General features: G+C 41.4%; 1 protein-coding gene and 1 long non-coding RNA gene across 3 annotated transcripts in view; both read right to left on the bottom strand.

The window, feature by feature from the left end:
- Positions 1–851: 851 nt before the first annotated feature.
- Positions 852–3,876, bottom strand: LOC118162357. The gene is made up of 2 exons (XR_004748411.1): positions 2,428–3,876; positions 852–2,324 (listed from the first exon to the last, which is right to left on the bottom strand). It is a non-coding gene; the product is annotated as an uncharacterized LOC118162357 (long non-coding RNA).
- Positions 3,877–5,580: 1,704 nt separating this feature from the next.
- Positions 5,581–10,278, bottom strand: part of LOC118162289 (myosin regulatory light chain 2, smooth muscle minor isoform) — a 9,699-nt gene continuing 5,001 nt past the window's right edge. For both annotated transcript variants that reach the window (XM_035318369.1, XM_035318371.1), the window contains exon 4: positions 5,581–6,505. In XM_035318369.1, the coding sequence (XP_035174260.1) occupies positions 6,333–6,505 (173 nt within the window). In that variant the 3' untranslated portion in view covers positions 5,581–6,332. The remainder of the gene's footprint in view (positions 6,506–10,278) is intronic.

The following is a 10,278-nucleotide window of genomic DNA, read 5'->3' as shown; positions in this document are numbered from 1 at the left end:
TTGCCTAAATTCTGCATGCAGAGCTTGGGGCAGAAAATTTCAAGGGCAGCAGGCTGCTTGTATTGCAACAGGAACTGAGTAAAGACTAAGTAAGTACTTCCTCAAACTCTCATCACTGTCTTCTGATTGCTATCCCATCCATATTGCAGCTTGCCTCCAAGTTCTGCTGTAGCTTCTACTATGTATAGCTTCTGCTAATCACATGCTTATAACTAGCACTTCATTTTTGGATTTTATCCCCCTCTTTTGAGGTACAGGTTGCCCACAGTCATCTTCCAGTAAGTGAATCAGAATTCTGTGTTTTTGCAGTGTATTCCTTACTCATCCTTTTATATGAGTTTGATGAGTCCTCCTTCCTCTTAGGTCTGCATGTGGTAGGTCATCCTCAAATACAGTTGTAAACAGTGCTGCTGCTGTCCTCTGCCTCACGTAGACAAAGAGGCCATGAGATAGATGTGCTAAAAAGCACTGATAACAAACTATAGAATCACAGAATATCCCGAGCTGGAAGGGACCCACGAGGACCATTGAGTCCAACTCCTGACTCCACACAGGACCACCCCAAAATCAGACCATGTGTCAGAGAGCGTTGTCCAAACACTTCTTGAACTCTGGCAGCTCAGTGCTGTGACCTGGGCAGCCTGTCCCAGTGCCCGACCACCCTCTGGGTGAAGAACCTTTTCCTGACCGAGCCTGACCCTCCCCTATCCCAGCTCCATGCCGTTCCCTCGGGTCCTAAACACCAGAAAGACATACAGTTTACTCACCTATACTTGTTACAGCACAGAAGCTAGTTATTGTAGTTAAATTCTAAGATTATGCCCAACTCATTACAAAAAAGTCAGAGAAAATCCAAAAGAAATGCTGTCTTCTGACAATTGAAGACAGCATCACTACCTTTTTATTTTTCTTGTAATTAGCACAGGAGGGCAACAGGCAAAGTACAAGGGTTTAGATTCAGACCAAGTTCCCCTTTTTGCCTACAGAATAGTAATAACAGTTAATCTTACAAATTGTTTTGCACAGCATATGGCTCAAGTTCTAATAAATAGAAAATACCTTATCCATTAAATCAGTAAAAGAAACAGGCAAGCACTAACTACAAGTAGCTCTGTTCTACGTAATTCTCTTCCAAAAATGTATCACGAGGTTCACAAGTTTATTTTGCTAACATGAAACTTGTCAACTCCCCTTTCACCTGACTCCAGTCCCAGAGCTCTGAAACTTGCTATGGCTGTGGGGCATAAAGCTGTGCCGATTGCTCAAGGAACTATTGTGTGTGTGTGTGTTGGGGGAGAACATGCAATGACTGTGGGCTCTTTGTAGCTTTTTGCAACCATTTCAAATGTCACAGTGACCTGCAGTTATTTGAAAAGGAAGTTCCCAGCTGCAAGTATCTTTAATTTGCAGCTCTCATCTACTCATTGAAAGAAGCCTGCTGGGACTGGTATGCATCCCTGTTAAAGTTGTGTGAATACTTTTTTTTTTTTTTTTCCCTTTTTAATACAGTTTTACATACTCGTTTTATGTGACACTTCTGATCTCACGAGGATTATATAGAAATTATAGTTAGGTTTGCCTTTCACAGCTAATGAGTGCTACTAAACCAATTCTTATGCTCAAGCAATGGGATGCAGAGAGTGGAACCAGAGATGAGTCAGCAGTCAGCTGAGGTGATTTGAATAGCACTCCGAACCATGCCTACCCGTAGGAGATAGTCCGCAAAGGTCATCCCAAGTGCCTAGTATTTAGATTCAATCACCCTGATGATGTGAATTCTCTTAGGACTCTCGTGCTTTTTAGGCCAGTCATGATTCTATGTGACATCTGGATGTTGTCGTACTAAATACCCGCTGCTTGGTAGCTGGATGACAGGGAAGAATGCCTGACATCACTTGGACTTTGCCTGCCAGCCTGACAGATGCTTCTCCCTCCCTGTCTAGGGGAGTTCGGCACTAAAATTAGTACCTAATAAAACAAGCATACTGAGTAAGGATCTGCTGAGTCTCATCAAGAAATACTGAAGGGAAGGCAAAGAGCCACTATGGCTCTTTCTAGAGGAGTTAAGGCTATAATTCACAAGCAGGGACAGCACAGCTATGGACAGCTTACAAAATTACTGCCCCTGGTCCACAGGCAGCTGAGTTGCTCAAGGATAGTCAGGAGCTGAGGCACAGCAGCTTAGAGTGCCCAACTAAGGCAGAGTAAGGTCAGTGACAACCTTTAGGAGCTGTTACATTCATGGGGAGTGTGTGGGGGTGTTAGGCCAGATACAGGATGTGTGAGCCGGTTCCCTGGTGAGGCTCTGCTTCTCACAAACAGTCCTGGAGAGGAAACGGTTTATAAGCTTCAACTCATTTAAGGTTCAGCTCCGTTGCCTGTGCAACCACAGGAAACAAGCACACCAGCCCCACTTATGAATCATACCTTTTGGGAACTTCACCTTGGAGAGCAGGAAAAAGTCTGTCTTCAGGTAGAATTGATCTCTGTAATCCCTTCCCTTCTGCTGGGATCATTGCCTAAACTCCTTCATTGCAAAAAAAAAAAACAAAAAAAAAAAAAAAAAGCACAATAAGAAACACAGCTTGTGATGGTTCCACCCTCCCTTATTTAATTGTTCAGTGGTTTAACATTCAGCCTGAATGTTGTGGACCTAGTTTTAATTCTCTCTTCTAGCTGAGAGGATTCAAGGCCACATTCTTCTAGCCCTCAACTTAAGTGGCCTAGCTACAAACCACCTGAATTAACAAAAAAAGATGAAGAAAGACATAAACACCTTTATGTTCTCTTGATCCCTTTCAGTAAGAAAGAATACTTTGAGATTCTGCCTGGCTCTTACTGAGACTGATTTTGCTAGGGCTGAAGACTACAGGTACTCCATATAACCAGTTACTGATTCCAGACAGACAGGGACTGCTGCATCAGGGATAACTGGGGGGGGTTAAAATGTGCCAGAGAAACTCCAGGTGCCTGAATTACCCACCAAAAGCTCGTTTTATCAGGCTCTGGGACGTGCTTTATCAGAGCAGTTAAGTGCCATAAAACTTGAGACGGTAAAACACAGACTCTTTTAAAGGCGAGGCTAAAAACAATAGCACTGGTGATTTACAGTCCATCATCCCCAAACCAAGCGGAATATTGATGTTGCTTTGCAGCAGCAGAATCCTAGGCCCGTGAAGCAAGATCCAGGGCTTAACAGTTGGTGCTTATTGCTATAGAGAAACACCAGTTGCCTCACTCTAAGTCTCAGTAGCATAGTTTATATCACAGACTTTAGTCTTCCGTATGTAAACAATATTATGCACGCAAATAAATTTGAATTTGGGGTAGACTTGCAAAGCTAATCTTGCAGAACAGCACGGGCACTTGCAGAGATGCTCAACTGAGCAATGCCCAAGCATTGTGCCTGGGTTTAGTTACGACAGGTGACCCTAAGTACACATGAAAAGCAGTCTTTTTCAAACATAGACCACGTGTTTGTACATACAACGGCTTGACAACATCTCATTTCACTCTTCTCTGCAATGAATAAATTTGATGAAAGAGCCAAAATTCAGTGCCTACAGAAGATGTAACATGGAAAAGCCCAGCAGCACTAGTCCTGGCTGTGACAGCTTCTGTGGGAACCGACTCTATTTTCCTCTGCATCAAACAAGCTCTTCGGGACTCAACAAACAAAACCCCAACCAATAAAAAAACCCACACTCGCATCGGGAGCCGTCTGCCCTTCCGCTAACCCGGTGCTGGGGCTGCACTGCCACCTGCCGATGGCTGCGGCTCCTGGCCCCGACTCCGGGAGGAGCAACCCGGGGATCCCGGCGGCATCCCTGGGGCACAGGGGGCTGCTCCCAGCTGCTGGGCTGCGGTACACCAGCATATACATATATATATAAATAATCTGCCCCTTCAAAATACATACATGCTTTCAGAAAAATAAAGCAGCAGCTACGAGAACGTTTATTATCGAAGCATAAGATTTCTTCTTACATCTTCTCTGGTGTTTTGAGCCCTTCCCCCCCTCCCCCCAACTCCCTCTGTTTTCAGTGTCTTCCATATTTCTTTCCTTACAGGCCTGCAGTTAGCGTCCTGCGGTGCTTTATGTGTCCAGATAGGTCCCATTCTTTTGTGAAGGTAGAGGAGATGCACCAGAGTTTTGACAGGCAGCAAGAGCCATTAAAAAATATCTGGGAAAATGAGCATACCTCTGCCATACCCACAGAGGAGGAGGATTCCCAGCACTCTCATCTCCGTACAAATCAATAAATATCAAAAAGCACGGCTTGTCCCAGACAGAACACAGTCAGCACATTTCATGATGCAGTAACACGCTGAACACCACACTAATTCCAGGTCATAGCTCAGATATTAAAAGATGATAGAGTGGTAATAAATTATGGTTTAGATGAAAATAAACCCACCCATTTGCAAATTTACACAGTTACTTTCATAAAAACTACAAGAAGGTCACATATCATAGCATTTTACATGCCCCTTTACACCCTGCATCAAGGACATGGTAATTCTTACTTTTTAAACTATCTACAGAAAAACAGTTTAACAAATGAGTGGTGGTTTCTACAACATTCTTCTTGCGTTATGGGTCTGAGTACCACCATTTAACATGACCAAGAGCGCTAGCAAAGAGCAATCATTTAAATCACCATACCATCTAATCCCACTTAAAATTCCTGCTGGTTTGAGAGTTTTGACTAGTTCTGGAAGTATTTACTGCAAGAACATACATACGTAAACACACTTTCGTATGGCTTTATAATGCCAACAGACATTTCCTAACAGCACTTACTGTGTTGGAATTGTGTTTGGAACTGGACGAGTAAATATCCTTAGTAAGCCATAATGTATCAAACATGCTGTGGAACAGCATTTCCATCAAACCTTTTACATTCACGGTTTCCTCAGGATAAGCTAAAAGGTGAATGGCTTTTACGGCATCGCCCTTCTCAGGAGTGCTGGTAGGTTATTCATGAAGCACTGTGTATCTCTAACACCGTCATTGGCCTCTGTTGAAATGCAGTTTACGAAAGCAGCCTACCAAGAAAGAGCAAAACACTCCCAGCCAAAAGACAGTTCAGGATTTTGTAACCTGAATTCCGAAGGGGTAGCACTGTAATTCCTACAAGTGATGGAAGCAACTTGGATCACCATTTCTCCCATTTCTCTCCACAAAAAAAACCACAGGTATTCAAATTATGCTGAAGATGCTTCAAGAGTGTTGAATCAGATCTGCATCTGCCACGCGTTCCATACCACACGAACTAGAGGATATAATGATGAGAAATGGAACAGGAAGGAATGCCTTCTCCTCACACACCCAAAGCACTATAGACAGCAGAAGCTCTCAAAATACATTGTATATTGTTTCATTTGGATTGCAAGAATGAATTTTCAGATAGAAAACAATCAGCACCGAGGCAGCACACCTTCCTTCTTCCTCCAGTCTCATTCCCACTGTGTTTTGAGAGAAGATAGGAAGAAAGAAAAAAATGGTTGCAATGAAATACAAAGAATTCTGTATTGTTAGTGCTGAGATCTGGTAAAAGGCATCACTCAAACACTTGGCTCATACACAGATTTCTTTTATTATTTTAAAGAAAGCACTAGAATGAACCATGTAAGGTTAAAAAGCAGTATTAATAATTGTACTCAGTGTCAAGAAATGGAGGAGTTAAGATGGTAAAATACCTCCTCAATTACACCCATAGGATTTTAACAAGTTAATGTGCAAGTCTAAGACAAAAGTCATTAATTTACAATGGACTAGAATTTGAAGGATGGGAATTTCTTCATCATGTGTGCTTACAGTAGGAAGTGAAGTACTCAGTCACTGAGAATTGAAGTACTCGGTCACTGAAGTACAAAATCAGTATGCTTCAGTGACTTATGACTCATTTTTAAGGCAAAAATAGATAACATGGCTGTATACAGCTGCAAAAATATTTACAGATATGATTAGATAAACAGTCCACTTCTAGCATGAAAATGTTTAATGACATACTTAATATAGCAGTGTTTTATTTGAAAAAAATTACCATAACTGCAGAAATCTAGCTGAGTAACACTGACATTTTTACCTGTGCCTCCCAAATCACTGATCTCTGTTCCTAAGCCTCTGCCACTCTAAGCTTTCCTTCTCCCTGCCCATTTCCAGTCTTACTGCAAAGGTGCAGGTGTGCCTGAGCAGCCCCAGAGTACACAGAGGCAAAAGCTGAAATACTAAAAATGTATTCAAAAGGTCCCAACAAGAAAAGAGAAAAAAAGCAGATCCAGAGGAAGAGGAAAAAAGCGCTATCTTTAGGTATCCAGGGATTTGCTCAGTCATCCTTGTCTTTTGCTCCGTGTTTAAGGATGCGCGTGAACTCAATGTAGTTGAAATTCCCCTTCTTGTCGATCGGTGCCTCTCTGTAGAGCTCATCTACCTCCTCATCTGTGAACCTGTCTCCCATTGTCGTCAGCAGCTCTCGCAGGTAGTCCTCTTGAATAAACCCTACAGGGTGATATATAGAGGAACACAAAAGGGAAGTTGTTTCTTAGCGAGCCTTCAAAAGCAGCAGGATGAATGTACGAATGTACGACAGCCCTGCCAACAGACATGCAATTAGCTAACACAACATGTAAGATGTGCATTTGCACCAAAAGCCCAAAGTACTTCCTTAACTGCATTGTAAATAAATTCTTTGAACGCAAAGGGGAGGGAGAGAACTTTGATGCATTTCATATTTTTTTTAGAAGGCCTGGTCTGCTGTGATCTAATAATAACTATTTCCTTATATTGATCTTCAGCAGCTCAAAGTCAAAAGACACGATCCTGAGCTAGGAATATGGTCACTGCTAACCTTCATTATAAAAGCACTTCTCTTGATTGAATTCTATTTTTCTTGATTTAATTAGATACATTTGTGCAACCTCTATAAACGAGTTCCCTGTGGGGACTAAATAACCACTGGTTGTCTCTTCACTGCTGCACAGCGCCGTTGCTGGAGGGTTTACGTGGATGCAGTGAACTGCTGGCAAGCGTCCAGGGGAAGTTCCTAACAGAACAGACTCCCAGACAGGATAGAGCAAGTTAACTCAGGAAGGAGGAAGAATGTTTACTGTGGAGAGGTAGAGGCAGAAAAACTAGTCAAAAGAAGTAGGATGTACAATGTGGTATTGTTTTTAAATGATAAAAGGTTAGCAGATTTTAGAGGAAACTACCAAAGATATAAAAATGAGTGGATGAGTATTTTATTACTGCAAAGAAAGCTCTGTTAATTCAATTTCAATAGGTGGGCAGAACCACCAGCTGCCAAATAATTCCAGGAAAGTTTAGAGATTAAAAAAGGAATGTGCAAAATAGACACAGACGTGAGAATGCAGGAACTGTTTGATGTTGAAGTAACACCTATCATGCCTTTACATGCACAATAGTTGCTTCCTTTGAGAAAGAAATCTTACTGAACTCGAGTTGGAGAAATATCAGCAACAGAATGGAGGTAGAAGTATGTTCCAAATAGTATTTTTTTACTGAGCAGAGCAGCTGGAAATCGTAAGCAGACACCAACAGTGATTGATGTAGAGTTAGTTAGGATGTGATTTATATATATATATATATATATAAAGAGTTCTGCTTTGAAAAGAGAGCTGTATAACTTAAGCATACAGAGTTCATTAGAGAGAAAACCAAGAAGGAAATCAGGGAACCAAAAGGCAGTCAATGAGCATGACAAATTACCCTGGGGATGGTCTATGCTGCAGGGAAGGTGGAAAAAAACACTGAAAAACACAACAAACACATGTTACAACATATGCTAATTGAAACAGCATCATATCCTAGTGCAGACAAGTCCATGATTAATGACTCCAAATGAAGAAGGCTAACAGCAATGTTATCATTTAAAATCAGGAAGGGAATGTTCAATTAGCCAGGCCCTACTTAATTGGGTCAAATTTTGCAGTTGTCTCTTTGCAGGTGTGAGCAAAGGGGGAGGGGGTGACACGACAGGACATGACATAGACAAAACAAACTAAATACATTAGGCTTTTTCCTTCTGTAGTGCTACAGAAACCAAATAGTGATGAGAGATGACATAAGGATTAGTATTCAAAGAATGCAAGGCCTTTCGTGGGACAAGTTTAGCCTCGAGGACTTAATCGCTTTTGTCTGAGTGTTTAAGCACCGAACTGGGTTGCCAGACTAGGCATACGCTAAAAGTTTTAGCAGCACAGATTATCAGGCGTAAAGTCTAACCACTATCCCTAAACCAATCTCACACACAATTTCAACATAGACAGGGAATAATAAATTAAGCAAAATTTAAGACGCAGCCTTTGGCAGGCAGCACAAAACAGATGACAGCGCAGGGTCAAACAGCAGACAAAAGTTACACCAATTTAGAAGACAGATACAAGCTTTTATACTAATTTCAGTGCTACTGGTTTATGCGACAGTGATGCTGAAGTAATATACCCAACTAGACTGACAATATACGAAAAGTAAGTAAAAACAAGTACTACTTTATCTTCATCAAGAGGATCTCATTTGGATTATTCTCCTTCAAAAGAACTACACTAATGTCGAGTAGAAAATCAGATCTGTAACACAGACACGTGGAGATTATTAAGTGAAAAGAAGGAAAAATAAAAAGAAAGTTCAAATCTGAGTATAAAATGAGTAACAGGCAAAGATATCATGGGTTCTACCTTACACTTCATTTTTAAAAGTGCATTTTGATTATTGTCATTCAAAATCAATAAAACAACATAAATATCTAACATGTTTCCTGGTTAAAATTTGAGGATGGCACAAGACATAAAACGTACTGTGGAATCATTATCTTCAAGTTATCCTAGGACTAAACTAAAGCATTTATCGTGAAGAGTTTAAAGATGATAAAAATCAATCTTAGCAGTACATGGGGGGCCTGAACTAGTAACTTATTATTTACATAGACACACAAGGTCACTGTTTAAAAGAACAGGTAGCACAATCATTTTCTTTATATCCTAATTCACAGGCTCTTGTTTTCGTGCACCCAAAAAAACCCTGTAGCACATTGAGTCAGACTACCTGTGGCGAGAAAATAATTAACCTACTAACAAAACTTCCTTCTCTAGGAGATGGTAAAGAGATTTCCCTTGAGAGGGAGGAAGTCAATTAACATTTGAAAAGGCCTTACCAACAGAAAGCCTGTTTACCTACATCCCAGCAGGAAGGGGATGCACTTTGAAAAGGCAAAAGGTGCTAAAAATACACAGACAGAAAATAGCTGTTTGAAACGGAATAATATCCTTTGAAAGAATCTAGAGCACACATCCACAGATTAGATTGAAATATTTCGGTAGGCAGCTGTGAGAAAAGTTACAGGTGTATCTTGCACTCCAGATGTGACCGCATGATTTCTGCGTGTACTGGCACGGCAGCCCTGATACTCTGTGGTTGCACAGAATGCCCTCAGGATCCATCCCTGGTCTCTCCGCAGTTCTGCAGAACCTCAGCCTACATTAGTAAATAAATAAAAGCCCAAACTCGATGATTGCAGACACAACCTTGAAAGTCTGATAAAGTAAAACTGAGCTCTGCATTTTTTCCCTCCCCCTTCCTTGCTACGCAAGTCAATTCAATGTCATTTCTGCCTTCTGGCCCCACCCTGTTTATCTCTGCAGATCACCACGGCTACAGCCCTTGCTGCGTCTTTAAAAGGACTGAGCTGGGCGTGATGGCGTGACACATGGTATTTGTCATCAAAGCCTAACGCACACTAGGCAAGATGAGGGGTCAGAAGAAAGAGTTTATGTACCCTGGACAGTTTGTCTTCAAGTATTAAATACACGAAAGATTCAGATGTATCTACTGCAGGGGGGGGACAAACTCAGTTGTAATACAGATTTCACATCTACTCCCTGTTCAGTGCCACAGAAAAATCACAGCTTACTGATTTGAATTTCTTATCTTCTTTGAGCAAATGCATTGTATTTTGTGCTGAGGAGCATGCACGCTGCCTAATTAAAAGCCCCACAGAAGAATGTCACTACTAGTTCTCAGCGTGCAGCCAGAGCAGCCAGACAGCTTTCACTCTCACTTATTACTAAGTCAAGTTCTCCTATGTGGCAGATGATGCCATCTAGATTACAGTGGAATACTTCATTTACAAAGGTGCAAAAGTCAGCCTACTAATTAGAAATACAAATAAACAACATAAAAATACAATCCCCCAAAGCAGCTGACTATCCACCACATACCTGTTGCTTCTTCGTCAAAGCAAGCAAAAGCATTCCTGA

This window comes from Oxyura jamaicensis, chromosome 2 (assembly GCF_011077185.1).
Source record: "Oxyura jamaicensis isolate SHBP4307 breed ruddy duck chromosome 2, BPBGC_Ojam_1.0, whole genome shotgun sequence".
In the NCBI taxonomy this organism is placed as follows: domain Eukaryota; kingdom Metazoa; phylum Chordata; class Aves; order Anseriformes; family Anatidae; genus Oxyura; species Oxyura jamaicensis.
The sequence above is the reverse complement of the archived record's forward strand: the minus strand, read 5'-3'. Positions and strand labels throughout refer to the sequence as shown.